General features: G+C 42.9%; 1 protein-coding gene across 1 annotated transcript in view; it reads left to right on the top strand.

Moving 5' to 3' along the window:
• Positions 1 to 19,003, top strand: part of LOC126392824 (beta-galactoside alpha-2,6-sialyltransferase 2-like) — an 80,012-nt gene that overhangs the window by 15,788 nt on the left and 45,221 nt on the right. The window contains exons 2-3 of the mRNA XM_050048490.1: positions 15,887 to 15,943; positions 16,031 to 17,077. Of these exons, the coding sequence (XP_049904447.1) occupies positions 16,114 to 17,077 (964 nt within the window). The 5' untranslated portion in view covers positions 15,887 to 15,943; positions 16,031 to 16,113. The remainder of the gene's footprint in view (positions 1 to 15,886; positions 15,944 to 16,030; positions 17,078 to 19,003) is intronic.

Below are 19,003 nucleotides of genomic sequence, written 5' to 3'. Positions count from 1 at the left end.
ATATTACAGCGGGCAGCAGCAGGGCATGCTGGGACTCTGGAAATGTGATTACATAAAAGAAATAAATATAGTCTCTATATTTTACTCTTCAGGTTATGTTGTAGTTTTAGCTGCATTTGGCTGCCCTGAAGAAATCCAGAGCCATTATATTGTATTCATCAAGTATTTTTGTTAAAAGCAGTGTTAACTGTGGCATTTTGATTTTTTCAAAAATGTATTTTAGTTTAAGTCACATTTCAGTTATGTGATTTTTGTAGCAAAATTTTAGTCACATTTTTTTTGGTCATGCTTTTATTATTTTTATGTCCTCTAAGCATTTTTAGGCTTCAGCTGTTGCCATCTTTGTTGTGTACAGTTACCATGGTTACATGGTAGACATGGGGTGGTATTGAAGTGTTAAGGTATACCAGGGTATTTAGAAAACCCGAAGGTATGATTTTTCAGTACCATTAAAAATACAGCTGCTCCTTTTTCTTTTAAACTGATACAGAGATGCTGTATTGAGGTGATGTATTGTAGTACACAGCCAACACCACCAGAGGTCAGTCTCCACTGGTGGAACAGGCAGCCAAGCTGAGAAAGATGGTGACTGTGAGTGGTGGGGATAACGTTACAGGACTAGTAAAAAAAGAAAAATGGCCTCTGACTTGTTTGGGAGTATCGCCACCAGGGGAGGGTGATATGGCCTTAAAGTTTTATCACAATATTTCAGGGTATTTTTGTGATAATGATATTCTTGATAATATGGCAGAATACTGAAAATGTTTACTATTTATTCTAAGAAAATACAATTGCAACAAAAAAGGTATTTATAGTTTTATACGTCAACATAAATGTTACAGTTTGCCTTCAGGTAGTTAGTAAAAATTAAACAGAAATTATCGGAATTTTTTATAAATGTCATTATGCTGCATGTTTTATTTTTTGTTCCAGCTGTTTTGTTGCAGCTGCTTCTCTAATTCTCAGTCAGTCGATGAATTTTTAGCCCACAAATCTGTTTCCTCCAAGAACTGCTCACGTCAGATGCCATTATTGACAGAACGTGCCAAAATGCGAGATGCTGTCTCAAGAGACATTTTTGGGTAGTGGAGGATACTGTTTTACTAATCAGGAGCTGCAGTGTGTGTGATTGCACAGATGCCCGCAGGCTGTTGAATAAGACTTTGCATTTAAATAGTAATTAGTGCTTTTGTCCATTCGCCTGTCTCTCACATTATCCTTTAGTTTTTATTCGTTGATATCCAGTGGTTACTTTTTATTTAGTTTTTATACTGAAAAACTGATATTTTTCATAGTTTTTGTTGACAAAATTAGCACTGATTTCGAGCAATACATATTGAAAGGAATTTACATTGGCTTGCTGTCACGGCGGTTTCAAAAAGAATTTCCACCTACAAGAAGTGAAAGTTGATAATAAGGTCACAGGATGAAACAGTTATTCACTGTTGTTGTAGATTTTGTAAATCTACAAGGTACAACACGTTCAGAGAAGACCACAAACTATGCAGGAAAACCACCTCGGTTTGGTGCTCTCAGATGCTGCCTGAGAAAATGTTGGCCTGTGGGGCTTTTTGAAACTGTTAAGCGAGGGATTGATTAACTTTATTGTAGTTTTGGAGGACATATTTTGTGGTGCCGTTGAATGGTATAGCATTATACTTGTTTAGGCTTTTTTTAATATTTTGAAAACGAGGCGTGGCTCCAACTAGAAAACAATGTTTTGATGCATTGGATGTGCTGAATGTGCATATTAAGGCAGTGCAGGAGGAGGTGCACATTAATAATCCTCCAGGACTGTAACATGCTCATGTTTAACCCAAACAATGTGTCATGTGACTGCAGTTGGTTCAGATCGAGGTCGGAACACGTTCTCACCACAAACAAACTGCACCAGAGTTCGTTTGTAACCAGACCAAGAACACCTCTACAAGAAGGTCTCCTTCCGGTTGTTTAGGTGCGCACCCGAGTGCGATAGCTGTGTTCACACCTGCCCAAATGAACCACACTTAGGGGGCAAACAAACTTGATTTCGATTGAATTTTGATTTGTGATGTTGGGCTTTATAAATAAAATTGATTGAAATTGATTGATGAAAATATCAAAGTCAAAGCATGATAAAGCAGCTTTCCAAGTAGGTTCCTAGGCTAATAACTTACAGAAACATTGCATGCAATAGTCCACCTTCCACCTTCTCTTCCCCCTTCTGTCAATCTCTCTGGCTCCCTCTCAAACAAATACACAGACACACACATACACACACAAGTTAGAAATCATGCACTGCAGCTTGTCTCTGTCCTCAACCAATGCCTTGTGCTCTCATTGACTGTAGTCCCTGGCAGGCTCAGATTTTTAGCATGCTAGATATCAGGGGAGCGTCTGTGAGGCATCAGTGAACCTCTTGGCTTGCATCTTTGGATAAGTGTTTCCTCTATGCATCTAGCTGCGGCACTGCCCACACAGCCCACATGGCATCTTTATGTATACCAGTTCTTTCTCATCTGCATTTCTCCAGCATTTGAGTCATTTTGTCTCTGTGTCTAGCAGCACAGGGTTGATCAGGGGAGACCGGGGCAATTTTAGCAATTCTTGATTTTGATTTCATTACTCAAAACCAAATGGTGTTTCGGGCACGTCCCACTGGTAGGAGGCCCCAGGACACGCTGGAGGGATTACATATGTCATCTGGACTGGGAAAACCTCAGGGTCACCCAGGAAGAGCTGGAAAGCGTTGCTGGGGAGAGGGACGTCTGGGGTGCTTTGCTAGGATTGCTGCCCTTGTGACCTGGCCCGGATAAGTGGATGAAAATGGATTGATGGATGGATGGATGCTCAAAACCTCTTGAAACTATTTTTAAAAAAAAAAAAATTTTTGTGGGTAACTTGTATATGCGTTCTGTTGATTACAATCATTAGCTGTTGTTAAAAGCAATGTTAGAAAGACAGGCGAGCGGCTGAAGAAGGGGGCGGAGTTAAGATTGTCCCTCGCTGCAGGGAGAGAGGTCCCTCTCCTCCGCTCCACACTTCGACTTATTTTCATTGTGCCGATGGTGGCTTGGAAAACCGCCCCTAACTGTGTCACATGGGCAGAAGGGAAGGCGGCCGGTTCTATTTCTCCCTCTCTGGGAGCCTGGGCTCAGAGCAGCAGCCCACCGCATCCATCCACCCCTCCCTCCCTCGCGGCCCGGCCGCACATACACCCCCCCGAGGCTCGGCTCTCTCTGCGGACAGAATGGTTTTATAGTAAGGGGAGGAGTAAAGGGAGGAGGGCAGGCTTTAGTGTGGACGGTTAGTGACGTCATTCGCCTCGAAAAAGAATCATTCGCCTCCAATGTAATGTAATGTAAATTCAAGTGTAGTAACCAGATTTCAAGCTGTAGAGGGCACTCCATACCACATTTTTAAAATAAAATGTAGATTTTCAACAGTTTGCACTAAACTGTCAAGATTTTGAGCAGGATCAGTCAGTAACACTACTATACAACCAGAAACAATGATTATCAGCTGAAAAAAATGGTTTTAGGGTTTAGTTACTCTTTAAGGCTTTTGTCTTTTGCACTTTGAAGGGCAGAGAGGTGTGCTCTCTCCACCTTATGCTTTCCACGTGGGCGCGTGGAAGAGGCTTTCTGCGTAGGCCCAAGGAAAGGCAGAGCGGCCCTGGAACAGAGCCATACCACCAAATATAATACTGCAAATAGAAATAAAGATTTCTTTGACTAAAGTGTTCCTGACTGAATTAGACTAAATTCAACATCTACAACTGTGTACAAATACGTGTCCAATGCCCTTCTCATGTTAGCGAACGCGCTAAATAGCTTCCTGCGGCACAAACTCAAACTTGTACTCTCCAGTGCAGCTGCTTTCCAAACCATAGGGGAAACGCTGAACACTTTACACATAACACTTGAGGGCCAACTTGCGAGCGCCAAGTCAAGGCCGATTCACCTCTGATCTGGGGCTTTTGTCAGGGAGCTCCCAAAACACAGGGCTCATGTTGTGTAGTGTGAACCTGGCATTAGCTGCATTTACATCGTTTCTTGTTCCTGTATTTTAGGTCAGTGATAGTCAAAATTTTGTCCACGTACATGGTCGTTTTATCAACTGCCTTCCAACGACAGACACAAGGTGTACAACAGCTGAATTACCTTTCAGCCAATCTTCCTTGCATGATATCACTAATCCAATTACTTCCACCAGAGAATGATTTAGGCCGCTCATTTTAACCTGTACCATCATGCTCAAACGATCTGTATCCATTTAGAAGACGGAAAAGTAATCTTGACTGCTGAATGATAGTAGTACACAGTAGCATAGCCAGGAATTAGAGTGTGGGTAGGCAGACAAAGAGGAAACCAGGTGTGCGTCACCCGTCCAAGACAATTAGGCTCTGAAACGCTACTTTTGCCAAAAATAAGTACCTGGAGTTTAATCATACAAGTGAAATTACAGGCTCCAACACGCATTGCATCTGGTTGATGGCGCGGCAACATATAGCCTGGATTACACACCCACACCCACACACATACACCCACGCACACAGCTGGCAGACACAAGAGCAGCATTAAATCACACAGAAAGAAGACTAGCAGTAAAAAATCTACATGCCTACTGGGTGCACCAGCAGAACAGCCTGGCACAGCAGCCAAATTACAACACACAGACACACAGACGGCAGAAGCCGAAACACCCAGTGTTAGTATTCGCTTGTGTTTTCAGATTTGCAAAAATTTGCATTAAAGGTTTAGCTTTATCCTTACAGTTTGGATTTCTACTACAATATGTTCACTTGCGTCAATGTTCAAAACCCATTCTGTCTGCCTGCATACATTGACCCTCTTTCTGAAGCGCTCCGTTTAAGCACCTGTGTCTTTAAGGCCCCCCTCCCAAAAAAGCCCAGTGTGGGCACGTTTCAGTCAAAAATAAAGTTAATCCACTGGGTCTGTGCATCCTTGGATGATGGGAGTACATGAGCACTTCTCTGTTTGGTCTTGCAGCCAACGAGGAGCTGCTTTGCTCCTGCCCCATTTACCATATCCGATATGGAGTGGATATCACAATAGTGAGGTAGATTCGGCAGGTGGTGGGGATGGTCACCTAGCTGGCGGTGGTTCTATGGCACAGCAGTCCCATAAAGGTCATATCTAGCGTCCATTCTGACTCATTTTCTGATAGAAGGAGCAGGAAACAAAGAGAGTGGGTGGTCTTTTCTTGAGGGTCTCTCAAAACATCGGGAACACATCTATGTTGAAAAGCCATGACAAAGTGCATTTTGCATAATTTGCTATCTCTAAATCCAACCGCACTTGTCAAGCCAGTGTGATTTCACTATAGTCAAATGATTCAGTCACTTCTGTTTAAGAAGTAAGGAGACACTTTTGTCCAGGAGTGTCAAACTAATTTGAGTTCATGGGCCACATACAGCACAGTTCGGTCTCAAATGGGTCAAACCAGTAAAACCATTGTGTAATAACCAATAACCAAGACTTCAAAAATTTCCTCCGTCTCTTAGTGTGAAGACGTACATCTTGAGAATGTTAGTCCATTTACGAAACACCCCCATGTAGTAATATTGTCATCAGCACCCAAAACTAAAGTTGAAGCTGTTGAGGAAGCAGGTTAAGTCATCCCCTGCCGTACAAACCATTTACTATTCTAAAGTTTTGGTAGTGCCTTAGCAGCAAGGTTTCACCAATATTGTTTTAAAATAGAAGTCTGATACAGATTCTTTTGTACTGAAGCCGCTGATTGATAATATTTTGCACAATGTTCAATATCTTCAAATATGACTACAGTAAGTAGTCTTTGTTTTGTCAGAGAGCTGTATTCTGGTCAGGGTGGAAAAGCCTACGAAGCAGTATTTTAAGTGAAGTAGCACACTCCTCTAACTTGCTCCTGAAACCTGGCACCTCTTAACCTCCACAAGTGACACAATATCAGGTGCAAAGTCACCCAGTGGACCAGATTGGACCTTTGGCGGGCCGGTTTGGGGCTGTATGTTTGACACCCCTACTTTAGTCTGTGACTTTAGCCGTATATACTGCAACATGTTCCCTGTCATCGTATTGAGTCTGTGAGGATGCTTGGCCACAAGGGCAGGAAATGCACTGATTCTGGACTTCGAACCTCCGTCTTTTCCCTGACCCAATTGACAGTTTTTTTGAAAGGTTCTTAATAGTGCGGTCCTGACATCAGTGTTTACCCTATGAGCATTTAGCATAAAAATCTCCCCATGCAATTAACTTGCTATCTCTGTTTAAGGGGCCGCACACATACCACGTCTTTAACCGCCTGGAAAACGTGGGGTCAAGCACTGCTACTTCTGTGCCTTTTGTGAGCCAGCTTTCAAGAGCATGGTGGCAGGTCGCGTCTGAGGTTGCCAAGCAACCGTAACAAGCACTGTATCATATCCTATTTAGCTGAAATCCAGAGTGCAGAGCTGATCTTCTTCCAGGCGCTGTTTATAAGTGTGTAGGCCTATCGTCTGTGGGACAGATGTAAAGCTCTGGGTAGCCCTGCACTAACATGATCAACTTTGTCATATTACTGATACTGACTGATATTTACGGAAGAAGAGAAAGAGATCTGTTGGCTTTGATTGTTTTTTCCTCGTCACATGACACGCGGTGTGCGCTGCTGCAATCTAAAAGTTGAACTCTGTTTATCTCAGTGCGCAGCTGTCAAGCTCCGGAAAAATAGGTGCTCGGGAATGTGTGCATGCCACGCTGGAGTCGCTCTGGCGTTTGAGTGCACCTGCCGCACGTCTACATTGAAAACAATGAATTTAAGGGCGCAAAAAACGTGGCATGTGGATGGCGCCTTAAGCAGCCAGAGTAGGGATGAGCAAGGATTATAAATAGAACCCCTTACTACCCAGATAAGGGCGTTCTGATCGATCAGCCACCAATTGTTAGTGGCAAATATTTATTCTAAATAGTTTGAAGGCCGATCAGAAAATCCCATCAGGTGACACAAAAGACACAATTTCTCTACACTGCTCTGTCAGTTCAACCTTAAGCTCACACTGAACACACACTGATACACTCATGGTTAACTGCTGACCAGACGTCCAGCTCACCTTCCTGTCCCCAGTGCAAACACTCCATCTCCCTGCGCTGAACGCTTCTGTAGAAGCTGTGATACACTCCTCACGCTGTGACAGTGTTTACATTTAGCTTTGTTTTGCTCTGTTTTGTGCCCACACAACTGACATGGCATCTTTATTTATACCAGCTCCTTCTCATCTGCATTTCTCCAAGATTTGAGTTGTTTTGTCTCTGTGTCTGGAAACGCAGGTTTGATTAGGGGAGACGGGGGCCAACTGTAACAATTTCGGGGTTTTGATGTCATAATTAAAAAACCTCTTGAACTATTTCGATACAGTTTTTCTGTAGGTAACTTGTATCTGTGTTCTACTTGTCAACAGTGATCAAAACACTAGATGTCATACACTGACATTGACGTGATTGTAACAGCATATTGGAAGCATTTATTCAACATAAAACGTCTTAACTGTCAAAATTCCTTCTCGTGTTAGTGGATGGGCTAAATATCTTTCAGCGGTGTAAAATAAATCTCACACACTGAGGCACTGCTGCTGCAAAAAATCCTAGGAGAAACACTAGGGGTGGGAATCCACAGGACCCACGGCATGATACAGTCACGATACTTAGGTCACAATACGATATTATTGCAATATTGCGATATGCTGAGTATTGCGATACAGTATATTCCAAGATATTGCCATTTATTACCTTTACTTTCTGTGTTATTTTCAGAGTTGGATGGTAGTTTTAACAAGCTATGTGTGAGCTGATTTTTCGTCCCTTTTGTGTAGCATTAGCATGGCAGTCAGCGGCTAACGCTATCTCTTGATGGTGGAGTGTAAGACGAGCCCTAATGTTTGTAGTATTCCCAGTGTATTTGTATTTGATTGTATTATTCTAGTACCAAATGTTGTATTATTAAAATGTATTTGCAAAAATGAATGATGTATATAATAAACAATCGATATTTGGCACCCTTGTAAAATCGCAATACTATGCTGTATCAATTTTTTTCCTCCAACCCTAAGAAGCACTGGATATTGTCAAATTTTGCTGCATGACACAGAATAATAGAAATTGCATTTTCTTAATCAAACTATAAAATTACATTCACATCAGACCATCACTTTGTCACAACAGTCAAATGCAAATTATTCAGCCGATGAATACTGCGATGTGCAATAACAAACCTTACCCCATCAGTAAACTTAACGTTTACATCAACAATGAAAATATCCTCGAAAATAAATGCTACAGTATTATCATTATTACTCTCTTTACATCGTCACATCCATATTGCCATGAACTATAGTCTGCACCCCAACTGGACTGTCTGGAAGCCTGCAGAAAGTCCGCCTGAGGCCCCTTACAGACTTGATGAATTCCGGATTTGGACTGCCTGAAGCATTTGTGGACCTCTGGAAACTTGTCCGTTAAAGTCACAAGTCTGCAGTCCCCACATTTGTATTCAGCCATGGACACCCTGTTTTTATCTCCCTGACAGTTGAGAAGAGTGATATCACTGTTGAGGTGATATCATGTGACAAAAGCCTGCAGGATACAATTAATCTCGTGGTAAATGTCCAGCGCCTCAACAAGTGATGGAAAGTCCCTCTCCAGTGAACTTCCTCTAAACAGCTGTACAAACACTGTATAGATTATACAGTTCTACACTGTGAAAGGAAAGTGTTTGCTGGCAGGTTGTTTCAGAGCTGAGTTAGCAGCCACTTTGGTTTACTTATTGGCTGATGGCACCTAATGAGGCGAGAATGGAGCCGGTCCTGAGTGTAGTTATTTTTGAGAATGTATTGAATTTAAACTTGGTGCTGTTTGTGTGCTTGACTGTTTCTTGGCCCGGAGCAGTGACTTCCCAGAGTCTTGTCATTACTGTTGGGTTGCCAGGCAACCAGCGGAGACTCCCAGCCAAGAAATATTACCGCATGAAACCCCCTGTAAAACCACAACATGCTGGTTTCACTCTTGGGCTTTTGTATGGATTTGAGATATAATGTGGAAAGCAGTAAACATAAAATGCTGGTAGATGTTTTTGGGGTTTTGTTTTTGTTGTTTTTAACCTTTAAACAAAGCCAGGGTAGCAGAGGAAGAGACCTCTCAGGATAATTTCGGTTCCTTGTAAAAACTAGTTTGGACCAGAAATTTAGGCTTGGATCAGGGTAGAAGTTTCAGCTGGTTGCAATGTGCAGTCCTTATAGCTAGATTGCTATATATAATCTTGCTAGATGCCAGATTCAATTAAATTAGGGAGGACCCCTTGTTGAAGACAAGGACATAAACCAAACCGTAAATCATTTTAAGAATCATAAAGAAAATGTTTACTTTTAGCCCTGCAAGTCACAAAATCCAGACAAAATTTGTTTATTTTTTTAAGATTATTTTTTGGGGCTTTTTGCCTTTATTATACAGGACAGTGTGAAATGGGGAGACAGAGAGAGTGGGGGGACGACATGCAGCAAAGGATTGCAAGCCGGAGTCGAACTCACGACCGCTGCAGCGAGGCATCACCTCTATACATGGGGCGCCGGCACTAGCGAGGCATCACCTCTATACATGGGGCGCCGGCACTATCCACTAAGCTACCGACGCCCCAGACAAAATTTGTTTTTAACTGACTGTAATGATCGTCAACAAAATTAGTGGTGTAAATCACCAGTTTCATCACGATACGATATTGTATCGATTCTTTGAACAACGATATATTTGCCGATATTATAAATTCTGTTACCATACGATTTCTTTTTAATGTGATTTAGGGGCCTACGATTGATATGAGACGATATTATCTGCCCAGAAAACACAGTCTTTTACAGAAGAGGCAGCCACCTCTTTCTTTTCTGCTTTTGGCCGTAAAAGATAAAAACAACACATAAATGATGGAGATAAACTTTTCCCAACAGCCATAAAACACAGATTAACAACAACATTGTTCAACAAAATTGTTAAACTCAGCTCAGTAATAACTGTCAGGGTTCATGGACACAAAAAAATGTTTTCTGATAGTCACTCATTATTAGCTTTAGCATGTTTACATAGCATAAATTAGCCTAGCCGCTAGCGGACTTTTTTCCCTCTACTTATAGCTGAAGAGATTACATGTGATGTAATTATTTTGTACTCACAATTGGTTAAAGTCACTCCATCTCCCGACAGAACAGCTCGCTTGAATTTCAACATTGTTGAAACAGAGCAGATAATTTTACTGTAGTGAGTTAGCAGAGGGAGGTGCCCGTGCAGGCACGTACTTTATCTTGTTAACGGCGTTGTTTACATACGACATATGCGCTGTCTGTTGTCCTGTATTTTCTCCATTGTCTAAAATCTTTCCACACTGCTGATTTATTCCTGAGTCAATAACATTATCATCCTTGTCTTTCTATTGGCTGCTTGCCATCTGCCTGCCGCTGTTTGACAGTAATACAGACTTTCAAAATAAAAGCGTATCCCAAAGATGACGATAATAGATTTTTATTTTGCATCGATGATACTGGATCGTTGAGCATTGAATCAATATATCAATTCAATGATCAACGATCGATGTATACTTCTAAAAGAAATGCGAAAAATGTGCTTCCTTTCTTTGTTTCTGATCATCTTTTGGTTTTGTTGGACAAAACAAGATAACTGAAGATGTGACCTTGGGTTCTGTTAAGTTATTTCTTTTATTCTTCCATTTTTTACATTTTCCCAGCGTAAAGAACTCATCAATAAATTAGAAAAAGGCAGATTCAGCTATGACCCGACATGTCTCCTCTCTGTTCTCCGCTCATTTGCTCACTTTTCCTCCCTTTTCCTCTCACGCAGGTCGTAAACCACATAATTATCCTCCTGAGGGCAAATGACCTGCAAACATTTAACCAATCTCCTCTTCCCTATTTCAAAAGCTTCCTCTCTAACATACTGGATTGGAGTTTTGCTCTCTACGAGATCTTTGCTTTATATTCTATCAGGCTCCTTTGTTCATCGCCATCCCCTGCTAACTCCCACTAAGTCATTTAGTCGTCCTTTGCTGTCTGGCAGTGGCTCGTTTCCATGTTTCCCGTTTTGTACTGTTTCTTTGTGTAGCACTCACAAGACTAGCTCTGTCCTCCACCCCCGCCTCTCCATCTGTGCCACGCATTTATGTTGTTTCACCGCAGTTACTGAAGCACACATCCTGATTGCTGCCAGGTGAGGCAAACTAGCTGCGCACCCGCATGCATGCACGACATAGGGCACAAACACACACACACGGGGCTTCTGTTGAGCAGTGGTGCATATAGATGCCATTTGTTTGTTGACAACCTTGTCATTGGGCAGCTGTGTGTTTTCCTGCTTGTTTTTTGTCTTTCTTTCTTTGTTTTATAGTATGTGTGTGTGTGTGTGTGTGTGTGTGTGTGTGTGTGTGCGCACGCACGCGTCAGGCCAGCTGTTGTTATTTCCAGGTGTTAAATGGCATATTTTCCACTGAGTAACCTTTGACCCCAGCCTGGTAGACATGTTGAAACTGCTACACAGGGGATTACTGACTGACACCTACCCCACCTGTCAATTGCTTTGAAGCCTTCGGCAGAACACGCTGCAAGTTTTCAGAAAGTAATCAGGTTGTCGTGTGTGTGTCAGTGTGTGCAGATGTGTGTTTGTCTGAGTGATCGCAGTGCAGTTATTTTCTTTCTCCCATATTGTCTCTGCTCCCTCTGGCCCAGTTGCTCCCTGCTGGTTTCCCCCAGCTTGACCAGGGTCAGTGGATGAGCTTTGGCCTCCTGTGTGGCTGCAGGGCGGGAAGCCTGGATGTGTGGGTATATACGGGGAGGGGGGACCACAGGGGCTCCTGAGATCACTTCTGGTGCACTCTGCAGGACCTACCTACAGAGACAGGAAGCTGTAATTAGGACTAGTAGAGGCTTAACACACACAGGAGCGTTTTTTTTCTTCTTCTCCTGCCTCACCCTGCCACTCTCTCAGGAGAAACGCTCCCACATTAAGACACCAAAACTCATAATTACGTGTGGTTGAGAGGATTGTAGTTCCTCTGATGTGAGGCAATTTAATGCTTCGTTTAATCACCTTTATTGCTGTGTATTTCACTCTGTAAACCATTGGTGAATCTATCGTGTTGTACACCTGAGTATCAGAGGAAGTCAGGCTGATAATGATAGTCTTATTTTTAATCAGTTTGAGGTTTTCCAGTGGAATCAGCAGAGGTGTCATGTTGATGCACATGTTGAAGAAGTCCAGGTATTTGAAATAGTGTCATACTGTAATCACAGTGTGTTTCAGAGGAGCACCTCAACAGTGGTTTTTAAAATGGTGACAGCTAACGGGAAGCCAAAATCAAAAACAGTCAGCAATTCCTCATCTAATTTATACATGTAATATTTGTACTATCATATACCACCTTCTGTGCAGAGTTTGCATGTTCTTCCTGTGTCAGCGTGGGTTTTCTCCAGGTACTCCAGCTTCCTCCCACAGTCCAAAGACAGGTTAATTGGTGACTCTAAATTGTCCGTAGGTGTGAATGTGAGTGTGAATGGTTGTCTGTCTCTATGTGTCAGCCCTGTGATAGCCTGGCGACCTGTCCAGGGTGTACCCTGCCTCTCACCTAATGTCAGCTGGGATAGGCTCCAGCTCTCCGCGACTGAATGAATAAATGAATGAATGAATATACCACAAATATTAGTCATATTTATGCTAGTATTGTCATAGTTGTTGTTTCAGTTAGGGCTGTCAAGGGATTAAAGAAATTAATCTAATTAATTACATGCTCTGTGATTAATAAATCTAAATTAATTGCATACATCAACTTTTGCTGTAAAAAAATGTAATTCAAATGAATTTTGGCAGATGTGTCGTAGTAAAGCTGCTGGATTTTGGACGCTATTGTCCCCCTGTCCTCTACCACCCAAACTGGTCTGCAGTCCACTGCAATCCATTTTTCAAGGGAGTGAGTTAGTCAGTCAAAGGTAGACTTACTCAGTTTGTGTCTGAACGCCTGGTCGAGTGTGACCTGACGAGACTGGCTGCTAGCGCTAGCATCAGAGGCTGTGCTAGCTCAGACATCTGGGTTTGCCACTAAATGCGTTGCATTAAGGTGATATTTCAGGCTTGAAGTACTCCGATGTTACGAAAACGTCTTACTGCAGAAAATGCAGAAAACAAGGCTCCTATGAACAGTTCCATCTGGATGTTTTTTAAATGCTCCATCTTGTTATCTGCCTCCATCTTGTGCCAAAGTCACTGAGGCCTTCAATGAGGCACCCGGTCAAAGGGCACCACGGAATGTGTTGAATCAGCATTAATTTTTTTTTAGTTTTTCTGTGATTAATTGATCAAAATGAATGCATTATTTTGACAGCTCTAGATTCTATGCATCTCACTCTGTGTTCCTCTATGAATCATTTTGGCATATGGATCGTCTATACCGTTATTCAACCATGTTAGCCTGTTCTGTACACACGACATCTATTCCACGTCTGTCCGTCCTGGGGGAGGGATCCCTCCTCAGTTGTTCTTCCCTAAGTTTGTCCGTTGCTTTCCTTGTAAAAGGATTTTTTGGGACAAGTTTCTCCTTATCCCCTGCAAAGGTCTGAAGACCCTTGCAAGTTTTTATAGTGTCTATGAATATTAAATAAGGGAGGGTGTGACAGTAAAGTGTTACAGATAGTGTTTGTGAGAGTTTCAGTTCTGAGATTTTAGTTTTTTTTTCTAGACTAAGTTCCATGAAGTATATTTGTTTTTTAATTTGGGTTCAGGCCCATCGGGTGAAGCTGTCGTCCTGGCCCACACTAAGGCCCTTCAAACATGGTGTCTCATCAGCAACATAAGCCCTTTTTAGATAGGAATTATGCAAATTTGCAGGAAAGCCCAATCAGTCTTTTTTCAGCATTGGCAGTATAAAAACAAAATCGGGGAGTGCAGCAAAATGCAGCCTACCTACTTTTGTTCATAGAGAATGCGCCTTTTTCGGGGCAATGGGGGGCGTGAGCAAGTAACAAAACGTGTAGCTCAGCGTGTGACGTAAATAGTGACGTGGGCGGGAAGCTGCGGCTAGTCAGTCCTTCGGCGATTCTCTCGTAAGTCGGCCCGTTCTTCACTGCTCTTGTCATTTGACGGTTAATGGCTTCTTCGTTTGCAAGGAGGATGCACAATTCCTTGTCTCCCCAGTTGCTCATCTTTACAGTGTCTGTCAGGTTTACGTTTCCCTCTTGCTAATAGCTGCTCGCTAATTCCTGCTATCAGCTGTTTCCTGTTAGTCCACCGCCAGTGGGTCGCACGTGCGGCGTCATCAACAGCTCCTCGTTCTTTTTAAACCAAAAAGGGTTCCGCCAATATGACTACCCTACGAGGTGGAAAATTGGGGACCTCGGATCAACTCGCCAATCTGGCTCTGTGTGTCTCAACGCTCGCAGCTTGCCAGCAAAATGGCCCAACATTCGCCGAAAATCTGGCAGTGTAAAAGGGGCTTTAGAAATGAATGTGGCCAAGACTATTTGCACGAAACAAGATCTAAAGACAGAGCCAGTTTCACCCGATGGCCAACGTGTTGAAACTGTGGAAAAGTTTAAATACCTCGGTACGGCTCTGGACTCCCATGTGAGCTTCTCTGGAAATACTGAGTATGTTTTCAAGAGATGCTCACAACAACTTTATCTTCTTAGGAACCTCGGTGGCCTTGGTGGTCGTCAACAGATTTTAGAATTAGTGTACCAAACTGTGGTTGAGAGTGTTTTAAACGTTTCACCTTCCTGCCTGGTTCGGTCACCTTAAATGTACATCCAAAAATAAACTCTCAAGGATTGTGACAATGGCAGGTAAAATAGTTGGAAAGCCACAAAAGCCCTTGACCCAACTCTTTACAGAAAGGACGAGGAAGAAATCGAGGTGTGTCTTGGCAGATAGCTCCCACCCTCTCTTTAGCCAGTTTGAGCTCTTGAGCTCCAGGAGGCGCTATAGAGTCCCTCTGGCAACCAAAGATGAATTTAAGAAGTCCGTTATCCCAAGTGCCATCAGTATCCTTAACTCAACAAACTTACTGATGAGTTTTAAACCACAGACAGACAATGTACTGATTTAATGTGTTTAGTGTTTGTAATGACTTTATATGTTTGTTTTACTATTTGTCTGCTTTTTACAATGTTGTCTTTTGTGTTTGGTGAGACAAAGACAAATTTCCACCCATGTGGACAATAAAAATGTATTCTATTTTATTCTTATAAATGAATCACATTTTGATCGCAATAATAATGATAAACTTTATTTGTAGAGCACTTTTTATGTAAGACGTAGCTCAAAGTGCTTCACAGGGGCTGAATGATTTGTAATGTGTTTTGCAATATTGGGGGGGGGGGGGTCATTTGTACATTATTCTTTCAAAACATATTAAAAAGATGATGGTCGATGATTTTTGTGGGGATCTGTACCAAACAAAATTGTTTTCTTACGCTAGAACATCTGTGCACCACAACAATATTAAATTAAAAATGTTAAAAAAAATATTTTGCCTCTGTGATTTGAACATTGCAGAAGGCCATATTGCAATTTCAATTAAATCTTCAGCCCTAATTAAAATGTTGATTCTTTGTTGTCTGAGAGGACCAGTGTCAGCAGGGTTTCGTTCTTGTTGTGACGTAAATGCTGAAGATGTAATGAGGGAAGGTGTGTGTTTGAGTCCAGTTAATAGATGGTCGAAAATGAAATGTCCTTTTTGTAAGAGTGGAGAGCAGCTTAGTGCCCTGCAGGAGGTGTGTTCCTGTGGTGTGTCTGTGTGAATAGTGTTTTTTTTTATGCACTCACAGCCTCATGTATGCATGTGCACCCTTGACTCCACTAATTTGTACCACTCCTCTTCTCAGGGTCCTGTTACATCCTGGAGGACTCACGGTCATGACGAAATAGAAGCATCAGTTGAGGTGAGTGTCTCAAACTTCTGCTGTACCTGTCTACATTTTCCCAGTCTCCCCCTGAGTGGTTTCATCCTGAGCTTTCTTCTTTTACAGGCCCTCCAGCTGACCTCTGGGCCAAGTCCTGGGCTTTTTTGTTGGTGGGCCAACTGCACAGGGGTGTATGTGAGTGCGAGGTAATGAAATCCAGTATGAGGCACTGGCGGAGGCTGGTGCTGGTTGGAATGCTGGCCTGGGTTCTCCTCTTCTTCGCCCTCTTCTCTTACTTCCTGGATGCTCGTGTGAATGAGCCCCTGACCTCTGTCGGCTCTTTACTCTTCGAGCACCCTGACACTCGTCGTCTGACCTCGATACAGGCGTCCCATCAGCAGCATGCAGACCTGGGCTCCCGACCTGAACTGGCTTCCACCTTAACTACAACCTACCCTGGAGATGAGCCAGAGCCGTCTGCCACCTCCACGACCCCGGGGCTCAGCCTGGAGGTGAGCCACAGCCCCAGCAGCGCTCCTGACGCCATTTATGTTAGCCGGGAGACCAGCCACCAGGACAGCCTGGACCCACAGAGCCTGGCTGCCTGGTCTTCCTTTGGTACAGAAAACGTGGGATCTCACTCGGACCCTTCAGTCCAGAGTCGGGAGAGGACTTCTCAACACGGTGGGGAGGAGGAGGAGGAAGAAGATGAGAAGGACAATGAAGAAAATGAGCAAGGACACAGAATGAGGACTACATCTGGCAGGAGGGTCGGTGATGACTCTGCTAATCTGGAGGAATATTACTTCTCCAAGTCGGCCTCTATGTTGCAGCGGCTGTGGCGGGGTCGCGTGTCCGGCAACATGCTGAGTCCTCATTTGCAGCGCGCTGCGAAAGACTACATTAATTCCAACAAATTCCGTGTCTCCTACAAGGGGCAGCGCAGGACCAGCCAGAGTGCTAAAGACGTGCTGTGTCATATGAAAGCCCTGGCCCGGCCCAGGACAGTGGACGGGTCGGAGGAGCCCTTCTCCTCACTCGGTTGGACTAGTTTTGTGCCTTCTACTCCCCTGGAGCAACTGCCAGGGCGGCAGGACCAGAGCAGCTACAAGACCTGTGCGGTGGTCGCCTCGGCTGGATCTATCCTGCGCTCAGGACTGGGCAAAGAGATCGGTGAGTAGAAAGAAAAAATTATTTGATTAAGGGTAACAAGAGGCTGCAGGGCTGCTACCAAACCTGTACACCTTTTTGGTACCAACTTAAAGTATCTGACATCTGATGCTTGCTCCACTTTGTACTCTTCTTCCCTTGTCCTTTGATCAGAACATATTATTCAAATCATGATTTTCCCAACATGTGTAGGCTAAAGTCCTAATTGTGTTATGACAACATTTTAATTTTACATTTCTGGCTTCTGGCGTTAATTTAAAAAAAGGGGGCTTTGTAGAAAAGGCATGTTAAATATTCCTCAAAGCAAGCTATGAAAAATATTGTTTTTGTATCAGTGCCAAAACATTTTATAGATGCATTCGTATTAAAAAAAACCAAAAACGTAATAATCCAGAGCAGGGAAGATAAGGGACGACACGCTCAAAGACCAGGATTTTTAAATATGCTGTTTACCAAGAGCCTGCAATGTTCATAACACCCTGCGGCCTCAAAGTGTTGGACAGAACAAACAAATATCTGTTGAGCTTTATTTAAAATATAAGTCTTCCTGTCATGTATGTGTTCATCCTGTTTTTATGTCCATACTGAATTTGCACATAAAAAAAACATGAGTGGAAATGCTTTAAATATGTTTAAAAAGTTGTAATATTGCAGTTTTTATGCTTGGTGAGGTGGAAAAGTTGGAGTACAGATAAAGGCATGAAGTCTAATGGAAAAAGTCCCAGCAAATCATTCATGACATACATGATGTGACTTTAACGCCCACAGAAATTTCTGCTCCACCAGAGAGGTGGAAAATTGAAGCATATGAAAATCAGATCAGATCTGTGTGGACCGAGGAGTTTAGATTTGGTTAAAGATCATAATGAATTTGCATGGAAACTTGGAAAACATGTGGTCATTTCAATCAAAAAGACTGTTGAACTCTGACACGTTAATGTTTTACCGCATTTTATATGTAAATATATAAAGCACAGGCTGCCTTTACTACACAGGGCTCGCCTTCCAGGAAGCATGAATTTACTCAGTAACTTCAATGGCATGAGATTTGGATGTTTCTTGTGTATGAGTGGACATTTTGGACTGTAAATTTTATTTGATTCATATTTGAGATCCTTTGTCATGGACAGAGCTGTCACAATATTTTCTTCACTTAACAATAATAGTATTGCCAACACCAGCAGAGAAATAGTATTATCATAAATTCTCAAATAATTTTAATTTGAGACAGACTATCACTAGAAAGTATGGTGGCAGTGGTTAGCATTGATGCCTCACAGCAAGAGGGTTCCTGGATCGAACCCAAGGTGGGGGAGTCCTTCTGTGTTTGCATGTTCTCCCCGTGTCAGCGTTGGTTTTCTCCAGGTATTCCAGCTTCCTCCTACAGTCTAGTCTCGCTCACCAGACCTTTCTCAAGAAAAGAAAGGTCTAGCTGCGCCGACTCTCACTTTAAGATTGGAGAAAAAAACGCCCCGGCTGCTTTTATTTCTTTTAACCAATCACAATCGTTCTGGGCGGTGCCACAGCAACAGTGCGCTTGCAAAAATATTGCCGGGGGGAAACAGGTTTAGGTGTAACAGGCCCACAAAAATATCGCCTACAGGATGCGAACCATGGCAGAAAAATGGCTACATCCCCGCAAGATCAAACACCGCAAAAGTTAGTAAAGGACGTGTTAAACGGTTGAAAACTGCTACACAACCGGAGGTGGTAGGGCGGGACTACAGCGGGTGGCTCGTTCTGCCCAATGAGAGGCTGATCTATGCAGCGAACTTCCGCCCACTCAGACTACCTACAGTCCAAAGACATGCAGGTTAATTGGTGACTCTAAATTGTCTGTAGGTGTGAATGTGAGTGTGAATGGTTGTCTGTCTCTCTGTGTCAGCCCCGTGATAGTCTGGTGACCTGTCCAATGTCAGCTGGAATAGG

Source organism: Epinephelus moara, chromosome 7 (assembly GCF_006386435.1).
Source record: "Epinephelus moara isolate mb chromosome 7, YSFRI_EMoa_1.0, whole genome shotgun sequence".
Classification (NCBI taxonomy): Eukaryota; Metazoa; Chordata; class Actinopteri; order Perciformes; family Serranidae; genus Epinephelus; species Epinephelus moara.
Note: the sequence above shows the minus strand (reverse complement) of the source record. Positions and strands in the feature narration are given on the sequence as shown.